This window comes from Mobula birostris, chromosome 22, assembly GCF_030028105.1.
Source record: "Mobula birostris isolate sMobBir1 chromosome 22, sMobBir1.hap1, whole genome shotgun sequence".
Classification (NCBI taxonomy): domain Eukaryota; kingdom Metazoa; phylum Chordata; class Chondrichthyes; order Myliobatiformes; family Myliobatidae; genus Mobula; species Mobula birostris.
This window is the reverse complement of record NC_092391.1, coordinates 23,532,492-23,556,380: the sequence shown is the minus strand read 5'-3', so window position 1 is coordinate 23,556,380 and position 23,889 is coordinate 23,532,492. Positions and strand designations below refer to the sequence as shown.

The following is a 23,889-nucleotide window of genomic DNA, read 5'->3' as shown; positions in this document are numbered from 1 at the left end:
AAATATGTATAAATATATATACACACACACACAGCCTGCCTGAGATACAGAAGTGCTGGGTTATGGACTGTAATTTTGTTGATGTTGACACTCGATCAAGGTCTCTTTGGGAGCTGTTGCTGTTGCTCCCAAAGCAATGCTGTTGCTTGCATGGTGGGGGGGAGGGGGTCAGTGTTTCTGTTAGCGTAAGTGGGGGGGGGAGGGAGGGTTGATGCTTTTGTTGCTACTTATGCGGCGAGTGAGGGAGGTGGTCTTTGGTGCTACAATATTCTATCATTAATTGCCTTAATGGCCTTTCATTCGTAAGGCTAGTGATGTTGTGGGGATGGAACTGGACTCTCTTGACGGTGGTGTCTGAAAAGAGGATGCTTTTCACTGTTGAATATTACTTTCTTGTTGCATGCCTTACCCTGACCAACTCACCACAGCAGATTCCTAATACATGTAAATAGAATAAAGTTAATCCTTGATATAAATACCAACATTGCTGATTATCACATATCACCAGCTTTCATCTTTGAACTCAAATTGTAGGTTTAGGAATTTACAAACTGTAGATAAAGAGAATTAATCTTGGGAATTCAGATTACAGTAGAAGGGCCTGAAACTCATCAGGAATTCCCCCTTGCTCAATGATATTATAAAATCAACAGTACATCCCAGTACCTCTCCTGCATCAGAATTAACTGGCACTGCAGTGACTTATACGGAAAAGGGAGAATTGTCACCAACGGATACAAGAACAATAAACTGATCCTTACCTAAGCCAATTGTGTTCCCTTCGAAGTTCATGTCTTTTAGTACTACAATGACGGTGCTCCCCTCAGGGGCAGGATCTGTCCATCGACTGACCTGGCAACCCTTGATGTCATACCTGAGATGAACAGTAATGCTGGTCAACAGTCTTAACACTGCAATTGCTGTAACACTCAATGGTTTAGAAGGTCAGTGAGCGGAAATGTAGAGGGTAGAGCACATTCGGGAGGCAAATAAGATTCAATGCTTTGTCCCAGGAGAAGCAGAATCTGAAAGTTGCTTCATTTTCCAAACCTTCTCCTTGAGGAATCATGGAAGATTTGCAGGCAATTAACAGGCTGACGGGCAGGAAGATGATTGCTCGCTGGTAGGCTGTGTGGTTTCTTATACCAGTAAAAGCAATTATTAGTCGTGCACAGTATGAGATCGAGCTCCAAGTTGAAGCTGACCTTCTAATAAAGACTGACAGTGGAGATTCATTAAGCACTTCATGTATTTCATTTACAAAATAACACCAAAAATGACTACATACCGAGCCTGTATTCGCTCATCAGGGTAAAACACACTCTGCATTATGATGAAGTATTTCTGTTAAAAAAGAGAAAAGTTGTTTACATAAATTGAAGATGAAGAGCTCATTCCCAGCTCCCAGAGAGGTACAGAGGTTTTTAGTGAACAGACTTCCTTGTGGGAAATTCACAAAATTTGTCAAATGTTCCACCTTTATTATCTCCATGAAAAATGGCAGCATTAATGAAATATTACCTTTCTCATGTTTGTTAATCCATGCCTTTTTATAAATATCAGTTAATACTGAAGCTTTGAATTTTTGCAGATGATTTACCCGACTCGAGGTTAAGGTTTGCTGGGTTATATTCACTTTACCCATTCACAACACCCTCAACTCCAAAAATAAAAAGCAGCAGTTGCTGGAAACCTGCAATAAAACCAGAAGATGTTGAAAATGTTCAATAGGTAAGGAAGCATCTTTGGAGAGAGAAAGGGAATAAGCAACACAAAAAATGCCAGAGGAATTTTCCAAAAATGCTGGAGGAACTCAGCAGGCCAGGCAGCATCCATGGAAAAGAGTAAGCAGTTGACATTCCATGCCGAGATACTCTTATCAGTCCTGAGTTCCTCCAAAATGTCAACTGTTTACTCTTTTCTATAGATGCTGCTGACCTGCCGAGTTTCTCCAGAATTTTGTGTGTGTTGCTTTGGATTTCCAGCACCTAGAAATTTTCTCTTGTTTGAAGTGCTGCAGGAACTTAGCAAATCAGCCAATATTTTGGGCTGAGACACTTAATCAAACCTGAGTTCCTCCAGTGTTTTATGAGAGTTGTGTCCATTATGGATACGTCCTAGTCCATCTTCGGTAAGGTCCTGCCCACCATTGAGCACATCTATACCGAATGCTGTCACAGGAAAGCAGCATCTATCATCAAGGACCCCCACCATCTAAGCTATGCTCTCTCCTTGCTGCGGTTATCAGGAAAAAGGTACAGGAGCCTCAGGACTCAAACACCACTAAGTTCAGGAACAGTTATTACCCCTCAACCATCAGGCCCTTGAACCAGAGGGGTTAACTTCACTCGTACTATCACCGAACCGTTCCCACAACCTGTGGACTCACTTTCAAGATCTCTTCATCTCATATTCTCAAATGTACAGTATTGCATATTTATCTGTTATTTTTTTCTTTTTGTATTTGCAGTTTGTTGTCCTTTGCACACTGGTTGTTTGTCCATCATCGTGTGCAGTTTTTTATTGATTCTATTATGGTTTGTATTCATGACTATGCCCGCAAAAATGAAACTCAAGAGTTGTATATGATGATAAATATCTACTTTGATAATAAATTTACTTAGAGCTGATCAAAATTTCCAGCATCTGCAGAATCTCTTATGTTAATAAGTTCACTGATGACATTGATCGATATTTTAAAATTAGCTATGATGCCCAGGGAGGAATAGTTGAAAAGTGATGGCCAGACTTACTGCTGCTTCCTCCACTGCATCTCTTGACAGCCTGGAATACATTTCATCCAAGCCTGGAATGTAGCTACTTGCAATGATGCAACATTTCTTACGAATTTTCTCTCAGCATGTTTATCTCAACCAATATTTCACACCCCACGTCCTTACTCACAATGTCTGCATTGTGGCCCTTTTCTGTGAAGAGAGAACCTCTTGTTCTTTATGTATTTATAAAGGACTGTTGTTTTCATTTGTTCTTTATTTTCATATTCCCCAGTGTATTGTACTTTCACCCCTGCGCTTCCTTGATACCACTAGTCTTCCTGCAGTTCTGAGTTGCTGTTAATTTTGCCTTATTTTATTTTTTGAGGGCACACTGGATGTGGGAATTACACCATTATCTAACGGGGTACACTGCTCAGTCACAGACTGAGGTGTCACAGCAGTGTAGTGGTTAGCGCTATCAGTATGCGATTCCCACCGCTGTCTGTAAGGAATTCATACGTTCTGGTTTCCTGCAGGTGCTCCAGTTCCTCCCACATTCTAAAGACCCCTGCATTAGGGCTATTAAAGTTGTGGATGTGCTGCACTGGCACTGGAAGGGTGGCGACACTTGTGGGCTACCCGCAACACATCTTCGGACAGTGTTGGTTGTTGACGCAAATGACACACTTCACTGTATGTTAATATGACAAATAAAACTAATCATTATTTCTGATTTTTAGATTCCAAAATACATTAAACCTTTCCTCAGATTCCTCCCCCTGTATCTCCTCGTTCTTCCAATGATCACACCTCAATTTGAGATATATTTTGAGTTTACCTGATCTTTCCTTCAAAGCCCCTTCACATAGAGCTAATGATCTTCAAGCTAAAAAATTTAGTCTTAACTATTTTAACTCTGTATTCTATAAAAGATTAACCAATGCCTACTTATATCTACAATATATCTCCCCTTTCCCAGTATGCTGCAGGCAAACTTTTTTTTTTTATCACCCAATGTCCTTAACCTACCTCAATGCTTACGTTCAACTGACCTGGTGTAGTAGCTTCCTGTTGCCTGAAGGAAGAAGCTGGATTTGTCCTGTGCCTGTCGGTCACTGTGCATCTCCATGCGATTCACAGCCAACGGTGCATTACAAGACCATACCATTGTTGTCATGAAGGGAAGTCTGCACCAATTTACACACAGTACATTTCCATAAACAGCAATGGAATAAAGACCAGATTTACTAATGTTCTTTGAGGAGTAAATTCATCAGGGGAACCAGAGAGGAAGTACCCTGGGATCCTTAGGTCCCACCTGTGAGGACAAACAAGCCTCAGTGCAACAACACACACAAAACGCTGGAGGAACTCAGCAAGTCAGGGAGCATCTATTAAGGGGAATAAACAATCGACCTTCCAGCCGCCATTGTGTAACCTTTCTCTCTTTACTTTAACATCTCGTTTGAGACAGGACCGCACTACAGCATTTCTGCATCTGTGTAGATTCTGGTCTAAAGTCCCCGTGAGTGAGTGTGTGAGAGTGAGAGTGTGAGTGAGAGAGTGTGAAAGTGTGTGTGTATATATACATGTGTCAGTGTGGACAGCGGGTCCTGGAGAGTGAGGTTCCAGGCTGTAAGCCAGCATTTACAGTGTCCCTGAGTTTGCTGGCATTTACAGGTGCTCCCCAGGACAAAACAGGCATTTAGTTACAAAGGAGGAGGTGGCTCTGAGGAACAATTTGGAATGAGAGTGGGCAAGCAGGGTTCTGTACCGTGCTCTGAGACACCTGGACAGGGAAGCTTAGTGCTATCAGCAAACTCCAGACATCACATTATCCCAACACTGACGATCTGGGTTGAGCCCTTTCCAAGTGGACACTCAGTGGATAGAGACAGTGGCTCACCTTCCCCTCTTCTGGTATCTTGATACTGTGCACACCTGCAAGTAAACAGAATATGTGACTCAGATCAGTCAACTTCAAATAACTAATCCGAATAAGGTTCACAGGTACCACAGATTCAAAAGTTAGTAACAGATACAACAAACTGTTATTAAGTGAAGGGAGCCAGATATTACTAATTGTCGTAACTTTTGTATTACTTTCTCCAACTGAAGAACTACTATTCATTTAGTAGTGTCCTAATGAAGGGTCTCTATAGGATGGTGCCTACATTTACTAGGAGATCCCTGAGACCTTTCAAAGTTCACAGATGATTTCCAAAAGAGTGTCAATATTACTCTGATCCCCTGGGAATGTGTTGGAAGCACAGGCAGCCCCCAGGAATGTACAGGGTTCCTCGGGGAGAGTTAAAATTTACAGAGAATAACTGGGAGCGTTACAAGGGTCCCCAGGGATCATGTCAGTGTCTACAGTGGTCCCCAGGAATCTGTTGATATTTACAATGGGTTCTTGGCAATTTCTCACTTAGGTCTTTCAGTTAACTTGTTGACTAGGGTTGTGAATTGGTGCAGCTGAACCAATAATCTCATCTCTTCTGTAGTATTTAACATGACACCACACAGAGATTATAATTGAGCTAGACAGGGTATGGAAAATATTCAAAATACTGCCTGGGTTGGAGGGCTTGAGTTATAGGGGTAGGATGGGATTGTTTTCCCTGGAGTGAAGGCGGCTAAAAGGTGACATGATAGATGTATATTAAACTATGAGAGGCATAGATGGGTTAGCTAGTCACTGTCTGTTTCCCATGGTAAGGTTGTCTCAAATTAGAGGGGATAAGTCTAAGGCAGGGGTGTGGGGGTGGGTGTGAGAGGAGAGAGGAAGAGAGAGAGAATGGGGGCAGTGAGATAGAGGGGGAGTGAGAGGGACAGAGCAAAAGAGGGAGGGGCGAGGAGAGAGGGAGAGGTGGAGAGAGGGAAACAGAGGGAGATTGAAGGGATCTGAGGGGTAAATTTCTCACACAAAAAGTGGTTGGTATCTGGAACAAGCTGACAGAGATGGTGGTGGTGGTGCAGGAACAGTAAAAACATTGAAGAGGTATCTTTATAGGTACATGGATAAAGCAGGGCATAGAGGGATACTGAATTAATGTAGGTAAGTGGGATCAGTATAGATAGGCATGACACTCTGATAAGTCAGTGAGCAAAAGAGTGTGTTTCTATGCTGTACAATTCTATAATCAACTTGACAGTTTGAGAAGAACCTTTTATTCTTACACCGTTTTCTGTCCAGAAACAATTTTCCATCCATGTTAGTAAATTACTCCCAACCCCCTGACCTCCAACAATGTTAACTCACCCCAGCGTGAAAACTTATGTTAAGCCTTCTGAAAGTTCAAATACACCACTGGTGCCTCATTACCGATTCTACTGGTCAAATCTTCATATTACTCAATAGTTCAGTCAGAAATGATTTCCCCCTCCATAAGTCCATGAGGATTATTCTTCATTCCATTATTCTTTTCATGGTGTTATATCCTTCACTATAGAATCCAACAATTTCCAATTTCAAGTAACCCTCACCTTTGCTTTTTTCTCTACACACCACCCCCACCTTCTCGCTTTCTCCATCACCCCCCCTAATTTTGCTGCCTTCCCCATCCCTTTTCCAGTCCATCAACCTATTACCACACATTTCACCCAACAGCACTCACCCATGCCATCGTGTTCTGATTTATCCGATTTTCAGTTTTCCCCCAATGTTCCCATTACCATCTTGTTTACTTACTATATTCCCAGCACTGGTAGCCTCTGTGTTTCTTCTTACCGTCCTCCTGGCTATCTCCACCTTCACTTTTCCCTCCAAAGACCTGGCTCTATTTGACTCTGTTTTTTTTTGTGATAATCTCCATCTATCATTCCCCTTGCCTCTATTTCCCAACTCCATCCCCGCCTCTCCCTTAATTGGCTCGATCTGCCTTCGTCCATCGCTCACCCCCACCACCACCGGTCCATCAGTCAGATTCAGTCCCCGTCTCACCACTCCCCCACTCCTCTTTCTATGGGCCATCTCCCCTCTCCACTTGTAGCACTAATGTAAGGTTTTGAACTAAAATGTCAACCCCCATACAGATGCTGACTGACCTGAGTTCCTCCATTAGATTGTTTGTTACTCCAGATTTCACAATCTGTATTCTCTTGTGCCTCACCTTCATAGGTCTCTTCACAAACAAGAGAAAATCTGCAGATGCTGGACATCCAAGTCCTGCCGAAGGGTCTCGGCCCAAAACGTCGACTGTACTCGTTTCCATAGATGCTGCCTGGCCTGCTGAGTTCCTCCAGCATTTTGTGTGTGTTGCTTTCTTAAATCTCTTCCTTGGAGCTAATACTGCCTTTGCCTTCTCCTGTTAGTCATGGATTGACCACTTTTCCTTTTGTACCTTTGTACATTCGGGCAACTTTTTCCTTGAAAAATGTGCATTATTTCTTTAAATATCAGCCAGAGCCTGTTCCCTCTAAACCTTTCCTATCCATGTTTTATTCCAAATCTCTTCCAAATGTTGTTATTGTATCTGCCCCAGCCACTTCCTCCAGTAATATCCTTGAAGAGGGTCATCATTTACGAAAGCCTTGAAGTGTGTCTGTGTTTAAATAGTGTCATAATTTATGTTTGAGCATATAATATTCTCTAAAAATTCATCCGTGGTTAATAATGGAATAAGGTTTGCTGACAGACTTGGTAGAATTTGTAAATTTTTTTAAAATTTAATTTTAGTTATTTAGGGATAGTAACAGGCCCTTCCAGCCAAATGGACCCGCGCCACCGAGTTATATTCATGTGACCAATTAACCTACTGACCTGTACTTTTTTGGAATGTGAGAGGACACCACAGTACCAGGAGGAAACCAGATACCTCAATGACCCTCGTTGCAAAAGAGCGATTGAAATATAATAATGTGCAAGAGATTATGGTTGGAGAGTAAAGGAAATACGTTTGACATAAAGGGTTGTGAGGCTCTACCTTGTACAACAAGAGTGGGTGTCTTAATCAGAAACCATGACAACGTTTAAAAATCTTGAGGACAGGGCAGATAGCTTTCACATGCAATTAGGAGTAGACTATTGCAAGAGAAGAACACAGGCAGAGATTGCTAAATGTAATTTGAGCATAAGATAGGTGGCGTTGTGGATAATGAAGTAGGTTTTCAAAGCTTGCAGAGAGATTTAGACCAGTTAGAAGAGTGGGCTGAAAGATGGCAGATGGAGTTTAATGCTGAAAAATGTGAGGTGCTACATTTTGGTAGGACTAATCAAAATAGGACATACATGGTAAATGGTAGGGCATTGAAGAATGCTGTAGAACAGAGGGATCTAGGAATAATGGTTCATAGTTCCCTGAAGGTGGAATCTCATGTGGATAGGGTGGTGAAGAAAGCTTTTGGTATGTTGGCCTTTATTAATCAGAGCACTGAGTATTGGAGTTGGGATGTAATGTTGAAATTGTATAAGGCATTGGTAAAACCAAATTTGGAGTATTGTGTACAGTTCTGGTCACTGAATTATAGGAAAGATGTCAATATAATTGAGAGAGTACAGAGGAGGTTTACTAAAATGTTGACACGAGGAATTCTGCAGATGCTGGAAATTCAAGCAACACACCACTAGGAATAGGGTTCCCCTGGTTCTCACCTACCACCCCACCAGCCTCCGGGTCCAACATATTATTCTACGTAACTTCCGCCACCTCCAACGGGATCCCACCACTAAGCACATCTTTCCCTCCCCCCCCCCCCCACTTTCCACAGGGATCGCTCCCTATGCGACTCCCTTGTCCATTCGTCCCCCCCATCCTTCCTCACCGATCCCCCTCCTGGCACTTATCCTTATAAGCGGAACAAGTGCTACACATGCCCTTACACTTCCTCCCTTACCACCATTCAGAGCCCCAGACAGTCCTTCCAGGTGAGACAACACTTCACCTGTGAGTTGGCTGGGGTGATATACTGCGTCCGGTGCTCCCGATGTGGCCTTCTATATATTGGCAAGACCCGACGCAGACTGGTAGACTGCTTTGCTGAACACCTACACTCTGTCCGCCAGAGAAAGCAGGATCTCCCAGTGGCCACACATTTTAATTCCACGTCCCATTCCCATTCTGATATGTCTATCCACAGCCTCCTCTACTGTAAAGATGAAGCCACACTCAGGTTGGAGGAACACAACACCTTATATTCCATCTGGGTAGCCTCCAACCTGATGGCGTGAACATTGACTTCTCTAACTTCTGCTAATGCCCCACCTCCCCCTTGTACCCAATCCGTTATTTATTTATATACACATGTTCTTTTTCCCTCTCTTCTTTTTCTCCCTCTGTCCCTCTCACTATACCCCTTGCCCATCCTCTGGGTTCTCCCCCCCCCTTTTCTTTCTCCCTAGGCCTCCCGTCCCATGATACTCTCATATCCCTTTTGCCAATCAACTGTCCAGCTCTTGGCTCCATCCCTCCCCCTCCTGTCTTCTCCTATCATTTTCGATCTCCCCCTCACCCTCCCACTTTCAAATCTCTTACTAGCTCTTCTTTCAGTTAGTCCTGACGAAGGGTCTCAGCCCGAAACGTTGACCGTACCTCTTCCTAGAGATGCTGCCTGGCCTGCTGCGTTCATCAGCAACTTTGATGTGTGTTGCTTACTAAAATGTTGCCTGGGTTTCATCTCCTAAGATACAGAGAAAGGTTGAACAAGTTAGGTCTTTATTCTTTGAAGCGTAGAAGGTTGAGGGGTGACTTGATAGAGGTGTTTAAAATTATGAGGAGGATTGATAGAGATGATGTGGATAGGCTTTTTCCATTGAGAATGGGGGAGATTCAAACAAGAGGACATGAGTTGAGAGTTAAAGGGCAAAAGTTTAGGGGTAACATGAGGGGGAACTTCTTTACTCAGAGAGTGGTAGCTGTGTGAAATGAGCTTCCAGCAGAAGTGGTTGAGGCAGGTTCGATATTGTCATTTAAAGTTAAATTGGATAGATATATGGACAGGAAAGGAATGGAGGGTTATGGGCTGTGTGCAGGTCAGTGGGACTAGGTGAGAGTAAGAGTTCGGCACAGACTAGAAAGGCCGAGGTGATCTGTTTCCGTGCTGTAATTGTTATGTGGTTATATAATTCTGTGCGAGAATACTGGCCTTAGATCAAGGTTCCCAACCTGGAGTCCATGGACTCCTTGGTTAATGGTATGAGTCTGTAGCATAAAAAAAACTTAGAACAAGGATACCATCACCTTCTTTACAGCTGATAAAGGTGGGAAATTGGAAGTAAAACCATTACAATCTGCTCCCCACCCCCAGAATGGTATCAGGGCTGCAAAGAGGAGCCAAAATCATCATCACTGTCCTCCCCACCTGCTCTCTCCAAGCTCTACCCAGTGGTCCCAAATGTGAATCAGGAGGAAACGGAAGTGGGGGTAGGATCATGTTAGTGTGACCCTGAGCTGCTGCTGCTAACAAATTCACGACACACGCCGGTGAGAATAAAGCTGATTCTGATTCATTGCTGAGGAATTTAACAAGGAGGGAGAGGGCTGGCTGCTGAACGTCATTGGCTGTGACAGCAGCCTAGCAATGTTTGCAGTTCACAGCAGCATATTACGGCCCTGTTTGTCAACAATGGTTCATTGTGCACTGTGTTGTTATTTAATATCTACAGGACAATGGCTACCAGAGAGCAATTACCAGACAGTAACTCGCTACAGAGCCTCAAATGGCATCGTAAATGATAACAGAGAAATTTTCAGAGTTTCCATTTGGAATTCTCCCTTGAGAAAGAAGATGCAACAACACACCGATCTCCCTGGGGTATTGGTTAGTTGTTAGGAATACAATAGGCACCCCATGACATTAACTGGAGAACAAGTAAATAAATGTGTACAAAGCAACGGGAATTGTCTCCTCATGGGCCAACTACATAAATAACTCTCCCTCAGCTGTTGCTACTGTATGTGTCAAGGTATGTAGCAATGAAATAAAGTGAATCTCAGGAGTAAAAAAACAACAGCTTGCATTTATATAGCACCCTTAACACTGTAAAAATATACTAGAATGCTTCACAAGAACATTTTTAGTAAAAATTGACACCAAACATTATTTTATAGCAGATAATCAAACACTTGGTCAAAATGGTGGCTCGTAAACATATAGTCATATAGAGGAGAGAGAGAAGTACTGAGGAAGAGAAGTTCTGCCAAGCCATTCCAATTTAGTTACCACCCAATAATGTGGAAAATTGCCCTCCTCACAAAAATAAATCAAACCGACTTCTATCAGACATCAATGTATCCTTAAGGATCAGCAAAATGACACTGACCATGCCACAAGCAGCTTCCAAATGTGGAGAAAGAGCTGAATTCCTGAGAAGAGATGAGTATGATTGACCTTTAAAGTGAAACATTTAAATTCAGTGTGGCCTTTAAGAAACCCTGGTAAAATTGAAGTTGATGCATATCAAAGAGGAAAACATTGGCTAGAGTCATTCTCTGTATGCAGGAAGGTGGTTCTAGAAACATAGAAAACCTACAGCACAATACAGGCCCTTTGGCCCACAATGCTGTGCCAAATGTGTACTTACTTTAGAAATTATCTAGGGTTACCCATAGCCCTCTATTTTCCTAAGCTCCATGTATCTATCCAGGAGTCTCTTAAAAGAACCTATCGTATCCGCCTCCACCACTGTCACCGGCAGCCCATTCCATGCACTCACCACTCTCTGTGTAAAAAAACTTACCCCTGACATCTCCTCTGTACCCACTTCCAAACACCTTAAAACTGTGCCCTCTCATGTTAGCCATTTCAGCCCTGGGAAAAAGCCTCTGATTATGCACACGATCAATGCCTCTCATCATCTTATACACCTCTATCAAGTCACCTCTTATCCTCCGTCACTCCAAGGCGAGAAGGCTAAGTTCACTCAACCTATTCTTGTAAGGAATGTTCCCCAATCAGGCAACATCCTTGTAAATTTTCTCTGCCCCCTTTCTATAGTTTCCACATCCTTCCTGTAGTGAGGTGACCAGAACTGAGCACAGTACTCCAAGTGGGGTCTGATCAGGGTCCTACATAGCTGTAAGATTACCCCTCAGCTCTTGAACTCAATCCCAAGGTGGATGAGGGCCAATGCACTGTATGCCTTCTTAACTACACAGTCATCCTGCGCAGCAGCTTTGAGTGTCTTATGGACTCGGACCCCAAGATCCCTTTGATCCTCCACACTGCCAAGAGCCTTACCATTAATACTGTATTCTGCCATCACACCTGACCGACCAAAATGAACCACTTCATATTTATCAAGGTTGAACTCCATCTGCCACTTCTCAGCCCAGTTTTGCATCCTATCGATGTCCCGCTGTAACCTCTGACAGCCCTCCACACTATCCACAACACCCCAACCTTTGCGTCATCAGTAAATTTACTAACCCATCCCTCCACTTCCTCATCCATCTGTTGAAGGAAATCAATCACTGCAACCCCAGAGAGCTTCAGTCACTTCATCAAAAACTTTCCTTTCATTGTAAGGTCAGATGGAGAGATATTCACAGTGAATCTGTCCATGCCAGCATACAGCAAGAACTCAGTAACATTCAGGCATGGGCTGAGAAGTAGCAGATAACACTCAAGAAGCAGCAAGGCACATGTCTTCTCCAACAATTGAGTCTTGGCACTAACTAATGACATTCAATAGCATTACCATTGCTGAGATCCCACCATCAACGTCCGAGAGCTCAATACACACTTGAAACAAAATCAAACCAGCTAAATGTATCCCATATATAGACAACAAATTTCAGACATATGCCGTGATATTAAACATGATTCTGGTTCTGACCATGGCTAAAAAAGCAGATTAAAGGCAAGTTACCCTGTAACTGGTGGCTCACGTCCTGACACCCCGGTTCCTTATGATACAAGTCAGGAGAGCGATGGATGAATCCCCATTTGTCTGCACAAATGCACCTCCAACAAAAAGCTCAACATAATTAAAGACAAAGCAACTGCCTTCATTAGTTCCTTGACCATCCCCTAAACATTTATTCCATCATCACTGGTGCACAATGACTCTGTGTGTATCATTTACAAAGTGCACCAAAGTTACTCTCCTAGGCCATTCTGATAGCAAACCCAAAGTCCAGAACATCTACCAGAAAAGGAACAAGAACATTAAGTGCACACAAGCCCCTGGAGATTACCCACCAAGGCACACACTTTCCTGCCTTCATAATATATTGCTGGTCCTTCATCATCAATAAACTCCCTCACAAAAGAACAAGGGGAGCACATTCACCAAAAGAACTGCAGCAGTTCAGAACAGCAACTCGTCACCACTTTCCCAAGTGAAAATAGGAATTGGCAAGAGAATGCTGGCCCTCTAAGTGATGTCAAGATCTCAAAGTAAAGAAGAGGCAACTTCAGAGGCAAGGCCTAAAATAGCTTTGAAGATAGACACTGTTGGCAGAATTGGGAGTAGCACTCCATTTTTGGCAAATTAAAGAAAATACAGCATGGAAATAGGTCCATCAGTCCAACTTGTATTTCCGCTACTCTTATCAGCATGTTTTCTGAGTATTTTTTACTTATTCATTAACACAATGAAGCTGTAGCTGGCAAGGCCAGTATCTACCGCCTATCCCTTAGTGATCTTGAGAAAGAGATGACGACTCTCCTGAAGTCCCTCTGGTGACAGTCCTTACAGTGTTGTTGAGTAGAGAGCTTCAGGGTATTGATCCAGTGACAACATAAGAATGGGGATATCTTTGTAAGGCAGATAGTGATATTCTCCATGTACCTACTGCTCTCATTTCTCTTGGAGATAGAAGCCTTAAGTTTGTAGATGCTTTGTGCTCAATGCAATGCAACTTTTAGAAGGTAGAAAATGAAGACGCTGATGTGGAGGTTTGAATGCTGAGGCTGATGAAGGTGGCAGCTACTTGGTCTTGGATGATGTTAAGCCTCAAAAGTAATTGTTGTTTTGCTCCGAGTGAATGGAAAGGATTCCATCACATCATGAGCATAATCACACAATATTTAGAGCACAGAATGAGGCCATTCCATCAACAAACTCCATACCAGCTCTAAATAAACCAGTTCTACAATCCAACTCAAAGTTTGAAAGCTTCATTTATCATCAAAGTATACAACTTGAAATTCTTTTTCTCCGGGGAGCCATGAAGCTAAGAAAGAAAAGAAAGGCAGCATGATCATCAACCCCAAAATGCCCCTGCCCTGCACAAAAAAAAATGAACAAAAACTCTCTCCCCAGAGTCCTGTATATATTTTTTCTCCTTACTTACCAAATTCCCTTTTGAAAACCATGATTAGATTTGGCTCCCTTATCTACCCTGCACTGCACGCCAGATTCTAATCCCTCATATAGTAAAAAAACTTTTGTTTCTTAGATAGTACAAGAGTTTAGGGAATCAGACTGTATGTCACTTACTACAGTATGTCCAGCCACTTAGTGCATCTAATTGTGTAACCATACTATTTAGGTAGCTGGGTCAGTTAAATTTATGTTGAATGTGATCACCCCAGATGTTGGCTGTGAGGGACTTTGAAATGGTAATCTAATTAAATGTCATGTAGACTAGGGCTGCTTCATTTTTTGAGGAATGGGAATGGAAAAGGTCTATTCATCAGCAAACATCCTCACATCAGAACCAGAGATGGAAAGAAGGCCAATGATGAAGAAATGAAGGTGGTTAAAATCTGGCCGCTGCCCCAAAGGACTCCTACAGTGATGTCCTGGGGTTGAAGTGATTTGCATCCGAAAGCCAACTTGCAAGGTACAACTGCAGTTTGTTGTGGGCCATACCACATGAGAGAAAAGACTGATTGAAATCATGGATGGATTAAAAATAAGGGATGAGAATTTTTTAAAATGAGGATTTGCTGTGAGCCAGCAGATCCAGAGCAAATAGGACTTAGTGCAAGTTGTGGTCCAGGGAGTGGTTTTAAATTAACTGAAGTGAACGGAGGCATGGAGAATAAATAAATAAATATATGAATGGTAGGTGGTCTGTAGAGATCAGGAATTCATATATTTGTATAAAGATTTTCAAATCTGTCACTGTGGCTTGGGACAGGTCCTAATACAAGTCTCACATATGTGGCTCAACTCAAATTTTAAGATACTTGTAGCCTTCCTCATAGTTTTTAACTTTGTCTAAATAAGCTGCAACCAAGCCTAACAAGATATACCAGTCAATGATAATACCCGACAGGGGTTCCCAACCTTTTTTATGTCACGGAGCAATACCATCAAGCAAGGGGTCTAGTGGACCCCAGGTTGCAAACCTCTTGAACCCGAGGAGCATATGATAGACTTCAGAAGGATGAACAGGGATCTCACTGAAACCTACCGAATATGCTGAAAGGCTGGGATAGAGTGGACATAGAGAGAATGTTTCCATTAGGAGAAGAGTCTAGGATCTAAGGGCACAGACTGAATAAGGGAACCTTCCTTTAAAACTGAAATGAACAGAAATTTCTTCAGCCAGCGGGTGGTGAATCTGTGGAATTCGTTACCACAAAGGGTGGTGGAGGCCAAGTCAATGGGTGTATTAAGACTGATAGGTTGGGGGTTATGGGTTAAAGGCTACAGGGAGAAGGCGCTACAAAGGGGTTGAAAAAAAATCAGCCATGATTGAATAGCAGAGCCGATTCAATGGGCTGAATGACATAATTCTGCTCCGTTTTCTTATGGTCTTCCCCACATAAGTTTCATCAGACCAGTGATTACACCATCTGGATGGGAGAAGCTCAGGTGATGCCAAACTAGGCATTGGCTAGTTCTTGGCTCCACATTCCAAATTATGGGAATCAAGGAAAATAGAATCAGTAACAGGCCAGATTGAAATAAGGATGACAGTGATTTGTTTTGCAGGGGTTTGTTAGTTATCAAGTTGTGTTTTTATGATTATCTAGCAGTTTTTTAAAATTGAGACCATATTTATTTCAAATCACCTACAAGATGCATTGCAACAACTGACCATGATTTCTTTGGCAGTACATCCCAAATCCACATCAATGTTCCTCTCCTTCCCTCACCCCTCCAACAAACTGAGCCCTACTTCCCACATCTCTTCCACCACCACACCATTCCATGTTGGAAATGTGGCAAATTCCCTTTTATTCAAATCCATGAAGTCTCTACCATTTCCCACAAGTGGCTTATGTCAGTTCAAGGAGAAGTTTCCTCATTAGCTTCTTACAGGTAATGGGGGTGGACAATATCTGTCAGACTTGCCAATGCCATTCATGTCCTAAATAAAGAGACTCACTGGATTTAATGAGGTGTCAATACTTGAAAGGGAAAGAAGTTAAAAAAAAGGTATAGTTCAGGAAAAATGAAAATCGTTGAGAGGAAGCTTACTTGGAGCATAAACACCATAGACTAGTTGGTTTAAGAGGCTTCATACTTTGTTATATCATCTATGTTGCAAAAAACAGTGAAGGTCAGCAGGCAACAGTTGGAACTGGAGAACAGATTAATTTAATCTCCCACAGGTTCCACTTTGCCTGAGATTATCTAACACAGGGGTTCCCAACCTGGGATCCACGCAGCCCTTGCCTAATGGTATTGGTAGATGATATAAAAAAGGATTCTAACATCACATGAGCTGGACTGCAGATTAGGTCTGTATCTTCCAGTTGCACGTTGCCTCAACCAAATGAGCAATCGTTGGGAGGTCTTTTAATTAAATATATTTTGTTTGCCCTGAAATCTTACTTCTTCTGCTTACCTAGAAACTTTACCAGCAATGAGTGTGGGTACCTCTCCATGTGTTGTAGGTAGGACCGAAGGTTCGACAGAAGAAACTTTATCTCTCTCTTTTCCTGTGTTTTCAAGAAAATCTTCTTGTCATTCCTGGGAGTCAAATAAAAACAAATTAAGTGTTTCCCCCCAAACCCAAACTCTGGAGGAGAGATGGGGAGAAAGGACAGGCTCTGTGCCCAAAAGGGGGCCTTTAGAGAGAGGGGAGCGAAGAGGGAAGATGGTGATGGAGAGGGGCAATATAGAAGATGGAATGGGTTGGGGATGAGATGGTGAGTCAGGAAAGGAGATAGCATGCATGGGGATGATAATCATGAAGGGTAGGTGAGCTGGGGGCTGTGTGTAAGGAGAAAGGATGGTGTAGATGCCTGCCACTCCTCAGAAGGCAGCACACCATTGCTCCAGGGGGAGTCAGGGTCTTTTGTTACTGAAGGTGTCAATGCTGCACACTTATTGTCTGCTACTCTGCCCATGACAATCTTACTCACGTTAGGAAGAAGTTGGCTTTGCTCTTGGAGTTGCTGATGAACTGTAGGTAGAAGCCCTCCGAGCTGAGAGACTGCTGGTAGTCACTCTCACTCATCCCCAGCATTCTCCGGAAGTGTGCAAACACAGGTCCTGCAAATGTCTTCATCTCAAAGCCCTGCCACAGGCAATAAACAGAAGGAAGCTTTGAGCTGAATGCTATCTGACAACACCTGTCACAAATATTCCATACACCTTACAGAATATAGCTGCAAACTGATGGATCTCTTACAACAAATCTTTAAACATCTGTTGTAAAACACAATTACATTGCAAAATGCCTTGGTTAATAAGGAGTTAAAACCAGCAAACCGGAAACGTGCAGCCGTATTACTTTCATAAACTATAGTGAACTCCCCATACCACAGCCTCCCAACCTGGGGTCTATGGACCCCTCAGCTAATGGTAGGGGTCCATGGCATAAACAAGTTTGGCAAACCCTGTTCGAGACAAAGGCAGAGAAATGGAAAGCAATTGTGTTTCAGGTGAGGTAGGAAGCATCAGATCGGGTTGATGTGTTGCTAAGAAAGAAATGTCTATTCTTCTGGTATTTCTTAATGGACATTTGCTTGTTGCTAAAGGAGATAAAATAAAACACATTGACCTACCTTGTGCACCTGAGTTAGCACTGCACTGAAGTCTGGTTCATTTAGTAAGCCCTAGAGAAGGAGAAAATGAAATTTCAGACCATCAATCTGAAAATTAAGATCAAAGACATGACTTGGATATACACAATGACCTTCAGAACCTCAGGATGTCTCAAAGCTTTTAGCAGCCAGTGAAGACTATTTTGGTGTTGTCATTATTGTGATGTATGATGATGTGCAATAGCTGATTTCCACTCAGCAAAACCCCACTAATGTTTGTTGAGGGATTAAGGTTGACCAAGGTAACTTTTCTGCATTTCTTCAGATGAATCAAGAGACCAAGGGATTTTTCACATTGCTCGAGAAGCGAGATACCCCATCTGACAGTAAAGTCGTGGCTCAGTATTGGTATTGGAAACTTCAGATTAGGTTTTGAACATGAGTATCTGGAGTTGAGACTAACACAGCTATTGACACCTCCCGCAACAGAATCAGAACCAGGATCACGTTTAGTATCACGAGCATCTGTCATGAAATTTGTGGCAGCAGTACAATGCTGGTAGAAGTTTAGTTAAATTAAGATACATAGTACAAAAAAAAGATATTTAAAAAAAAGTAGTGAGGTAGTGTTCTTGGGTAAAACGTCCATTTAGAAATCGGATGGCACAGGGGAAGAAGCTGTTCCTAAATCACTGGATGTATGCCTCCAGGCTTCTGTACCTCCTTCCTGATGGTTACACTGAGAAGAGAGCATGTTCTGGGTGGCGGGGATCCTTAATGACTGAAGCCACTTTTCTGAGGCACCACTTCTTGAAGACGTCTTGGATACTATGGAGGCTAGTACCCATGATGGAGCTGACTAATTTTACAACTCTCTGCAGCTTGCTACGATCCCCCTTACCAGACGATGATGCAGCCAGTCAGAATTCTCTCCACAGTATATCGGTAGAAGCTTTCCAATGTTTTAGGTGACAATCCAGATCTCCTCAAACTTCTGATGAAATATAGTCACTGTCTTGCCTTCTGTATAACTGCATCAATATGTTGGTATATAACATATACATATAAGGTAGCTGACTACGCATCAAATCTCTTCACCCATACCGTAAATTTATTTTTGCTGAATTTTGTTTTCAGATCAGGATATTAAGGGCGTATACAAAGCAAGTAAATGGAATTGTAGCACAGATTTCCTATGATCTAATTCAGGGATATTGGAAGAGAGTGAAAACTTGCTCCCATTCCTAACCTTTGAACCCTGTTGTCTAGTAAATATTTATTTGTCAATATTTGCCTGCTGATATCAGTTAACACTCTAGATGTTAATCTGGTTTAGGGCACCTTTGTATTTCTTTAGGGATTAAAAGCGTGTGGCTTTATTTTGTTGATATCAATATTCTAATCACATGAGAATTTACAGCTATAATAACAGGGCAGCTGTAACCCTTGGGATATTATAGACTCACTGCCATGCATTAGTCAACAAGGAGTTGAGTAAATCTTCAGAGTGTGCAGCAGTTAAATGGAGAAATGTCTCCAGTTAAATTTGGGAACAATCAGACCTTATGACTTATACTTGTGGGATAGAAAAGGCAGGTACCTTTGCATTTACCAGAAATGTACTTGGAATTAACAGCAAGCATTTCAGCCCGTTTTATTCCATGATGAGCTCAGAAAAATAAAAGAGCTGGCCATTGACTTTGGGAAAAGATGGGTTGCACATGAACTCATCTACCTCAACAGTGCTGAGGTTGAAAGGGTTACGAGCTTCAAGTTCCTAAGACAGAACATCACCACCAGCCTGTCCTTTGCAAGGCTGTAGATGCCATGGCCAAGAAAGCTCCCTAACACCTCCTCTTCAGGAGGCTAAAAATTACAGAACATTCCCATTGACCCTCACCAATTTTTTATCGTTGCACCGCAGAAAGCATCCTCTCCGGATGTATCATGGGTAGTTTGGTAAAGCGGCCACTCTGCAATGACTGTAAGAAACTGCAGAGTTGTGGACATCAAGGAAACCAGCTTCCCCTACACTTCTTGCTACCAAAGGAAAGCAGCCAGAATAATCAAAGACCACACCCACCCAAATATTTTCTCTTCTCCCCTCTCCTATCAGGCAGGAGATACAAAGACCTGAAAGCATATAGCATTAGGCTCAAAGACAGCATCTACCCTGCTGCTATAAGACTATTAAATGGTTCCCTAGTACGATAAGATAGACTCTTGACCTCATTATGATTTTATTATATACCCTAACTGCACTTCTTCTGTAGCTGTTACATTTTATTCGGTTATTGTTTGATCTTGTTCTACCTCCATGCACTGTGTAATGAATTGATCTGTATAAACAGTATGCAAGACAGGCTTTTCACACTAACTAGGTGACCAAAATTTACAAAAAAAAAATTCCATTTCAAATCATCTGTCTTCGAAGTTCCAGAGGTCACAGTTCAAAGGTTCGAAGTTTTTTTGGGGAAATTCCACAAAAATTGGTGGATTTGACCCAGCACATCTCAGATAAAACCCTCCGAACCATTGAGCACATCTACGTGAAACGTTGCCATAGAAAAACAGCATCCATCATCAAAGATCCTCACCACCCAGGCCATGCTCTTTTCTTGCTGCTGCCATCAGGCAGAAGGTACAGGAGCCTCAGGACTCGCACCACCAGGTTCAAGAACAGTTACTACCCCTCAACCATCAGGATCTTGAACAAAAGGGGATAATTACACTCATTTAACGACTCTTTTATCTTGTTATTTCATGCTAGTTATTTATTGCTATTTATTATTTATATTTGTAGAGTTTGTTTACAGTTCACATATCCTGGTTACAGTTACTGTTCTATAGATTTGCTAAGTATGCCCGCAGAAAAAGAATCTCAGGGTTGTATGTGATGACATGTATGTACTCAGATAATAAATTTCACTTTGAACTTTGAACTCCATATTTTAATATCCTTTCTATGGAAGGTGCTTCCAGGTTTTATTTTGAAATATCTGTAATATTAAGATTGTCCCCTTGTTTTTGATCGTCAGAGACAAAAAGTTTCTCCTTATCAACCCCAATCTTTTTAACATTTTAAACAGACAGAAAGAAATGTTCCTGAGGGCAAATGATATAATCAAAATGCCAGGACAGGTATAGAACAGAAGCACAGTTATACTTGGGAAGTGGAGGGTGATATTATCACTGGTAGAGTGACTGGAGATCTATGAGACTGCGGTGAGCCCACTAGTGCAAAAACTACACATGAAAGTCTCACTCGTGACATAAAGAAAACTTAGAAGGGACATTATGTCCAGCAAGATGCCAGGAAGCTAGTCAGACAAACTGACTGGACAAAAGATAGAATCTTCGTGAAATTACACATGGCCATTTTACCTGATCTCGTGATTCCAAATGTTAAACTTTTAACATCATGAATGTACTTATAAATGCAACATCCCATTCAATGCGATACTGTCCTCACATACAGCTCAATGCACCAAACTCATCACCTACTTACTATGAATCTCTATCAATCACAACTCCCAACTAACACTCACACATTCACCTCACCAACACATTTGCCACTGTTGCAAATGTCGTGTTTGTATCTGACATTTGGAAAACATTCCAGCATGATTGTCACACTGCGAGTAGAGAAATGGCTGCATCATCTTGGTGCCATGGATGAGATGGTGCTTAATCACCGACAAAACCAGTGCTGTCAATTCTGCTGCTGCCTGTAAGGAGTTTATACATTCTCCCTGTGCTCTAGTTTCCTCCCACAGTCTAAAGACGTGCGGTTAAGGTCAGTGAGCTGTGGGCATGCTATGCTGGCATTGGAAGCGCGGTGACACTTGTGGGCTGTTCAGCACAGTCCTCACTGATCTGGTGCCGATCAATGCATTTCACTCTATGCTGCGATGTACGTGTGACAAATAGAGCCAATCTTTAGAAACCACTGTTGCGATCAGAAAGAGCAACAGGACTGACACCTGATGACTCCATCCTTTGACCTTATCCCCTACTCATTCCTTCCCTATCCTAAAATATCTTTCATTTACAGGCAGAGAAACATACACCTCTTGCTTCACTCCATCTCTCACCACAACCCTACACTACCTCCAGATACTCTAGAACAGGCAAACCCTCCAGGCTGTGGTGGAACAGTAGGAAGACAACAAAGCTGACAATATTCTCACTTTAACACTTGGAACCACCACATCAGGATCCAAATCCATGTATAATTTCAGGAATAACATATCGGCAAAGGGGTAGACACCAATACAATTGTGGCCATTAGTATACTTCACTATACTGCCTGCATACCACTTGTGGGTACATAGGTTGTCCACTGGAGTCAGGAATCGTGATACCATTGGATAGCGTCTGTTATCAGTGGCCAGCCTTTTGCTGAAGATGAGTCTTGGTGACTCTAATACAGACAATTTGATATATACTGAAGGCATCATGCACCAGGATATCTGGCACCACCCTGTGTGATGCATGATGTATGGTCATAAACTACCTGGGCAGTGAGGGTTTTGGCAATATGCTATGATCTGATATACGTGCAGCCAACAGCTAAAGCCTACAATCCTTGCAAAGAAGTGTGGACGTTGGAAGAAAACAGAAACATTTTGTCAGGATACAAATGGTCATCGATCAACTCCTGCAACAGAGCTGCAAGTATCTCCTGCTGCAGGCTGGAAGGAACTCTTGCCTAAATGATAGGGCTGTGGGTCAAATAATTGCTATTATTGCATGAATAAAGAGATTGCAAGTTAACATGTTAATATTTTTGAGTACATGAACTGTATGCACTGAGGAGAAAAATCTACTAAACTATTTATGTATGTGTGTGTGTGTATATGTGTGAGAGAAGAGAGGGAGAGGGAGAAAGAGAGAGAGGTGAGCTGGAGATAAGGAAGGGAAGATGGAGCAGGAGACAGGAAGAGATGTATACAGTTGTGTACCTAGGGGTGTACTGAGGGTCTGACCTTTCCAGGGCACACGTTTACGATTCAGCTCCTTTCATCACGACGTGACCTATGCCTCTGCTAAATCTCCCTGGCAGGCTGCCATTCAAGGAAAATATCTACAAACTCACCCACCTACAGTTTGCTTAGAAGATATAAAGTCATAAGATACTTCAACATGTGATATTATTATACCATAAAAAAATCTAACAACTTTACAGAACTCTTGAAAAAAAACTTGTAGAATATCAGAAATAGCCAGTAAGATTGAACAGAAATGAATGATTAACGTTTTTGAATGGTTATCGCTCAAATCGATCCACTGATGATGCGATAGCCTCTGCCCTCCACTCTGTCCTGTCTCACCTGGAAAGTGGGGTCTCATGCCAGACTGCTGTTTATAGACTTCAGTTCAGTTTTTCAACACCATCATACCCCGGCAACCGGTGGGGAAACTATCCTCGCTGGGTCTCAACACCTCTCTCTGCAATAAGGCCACAGTCAGTCCGTGTGGATAGCACATCTCTTGTCTCATTATACTGAGCACTGGTGCTCCCCAAGACTCTATGCTCAGCCTGCTACTGTCACTGTGCTGATGCTGGACTGTGTCGCAGGTGTGACGAAAAACCAAGTTATCAGAAGATTGATGCTAATGAGAGAGAGATAAGTGAGACAATGGAGAAACATTCAAAATGCTAATAAGAGAGAAGAGACAGATTAACGAGAAAGAAACACATTTCATAATATTGACAGACCGGTTGCTTTGAACCTGAACTGTTTGAAGTTTGATGGACAGGCGATACCCCAGCAGGGGGATAAAAAGAACAGGTTCGCTAAGGCACGACACACACCACAAGATCACGAGATAACGAGACAATGGAAGAGCGGTGTGCCCCCATAAGTTGGTGGGAGTTCGAGGTCTGGTTCGAGGGAACCGACCATAGACTGACAGGGTGAAAGGGGACAATCGGGGGGAACCTGGTGTGTGTGTCCACCCTTGCCTGGGTGCCGGGTTCACCGCAGAAGAACGGTCGTATCTGGAACGGAGGGGTCACAGTCTGTGACCACAGAAGACATAAAAGGGTTCACCCAAAAGCTAACTTCGAAGAACGTCAAAGGTCTGTTTGAATCAAAATTTGCATTCGCTCTCTCTCTCTCCAACGGCACAACAGCGATTACTGTGAACTGTACTAAGCTGAACTGAACTCTGCGTCACTTGAGACTGATCATTTTACCCCTAGACTGCAATAGAACTTGGTTGATTCCTATTACCTCAGTTCTGTGTACATGTGTGTTTTATCATTGCTAACCTGTTGCACTTATATCCTTACGATTAGAGTACTGTGTTACTTATTTCTTTAATAAAACTTCAT

At 42.5% G+C, this 23,889-nt stretch overlaps 1 protein-coding gene across 1 annotated transcript in view; it reads right to left on the bottom strand.

Moving 5' to 3' along the window:
- The window catches only part of pip5kl1 (phosphatidylinositol-4-phosphate 5-kinase-like 1), a 62,667-nt gene that overhangs the window by 7,931 nt on the left and 30,847 nt on the right, over positions 1-23,889 (bottom strand). The window contains exons 3-8 of the mRNA XM_072240311.1: positions 17,571-17,621; positions 16,926-17,080; positions 16,406-16,530; positions 4,624-4,658; positions 1,289-1,344; positions 762-874 (exon numbers count right to left, since the gene is read on the bottom strand). Of these exons, the coding sequence (XP_072096412.1) occupies positions 762-874; positions 1,289-1,344; positions 4,624-4,658; positions 16,406-16,530; positions 16,926-17,080; positions 17,571-17,621 (535 nt within the window). The remainder of the gene's footprint in view (positions 1-761; positions 875-1,288; positions 1,345-4,623; positions 4,659-16,405; positions 16,531-16,925; positions 17,081-17,570; positions 17,622-23,889) is intronic.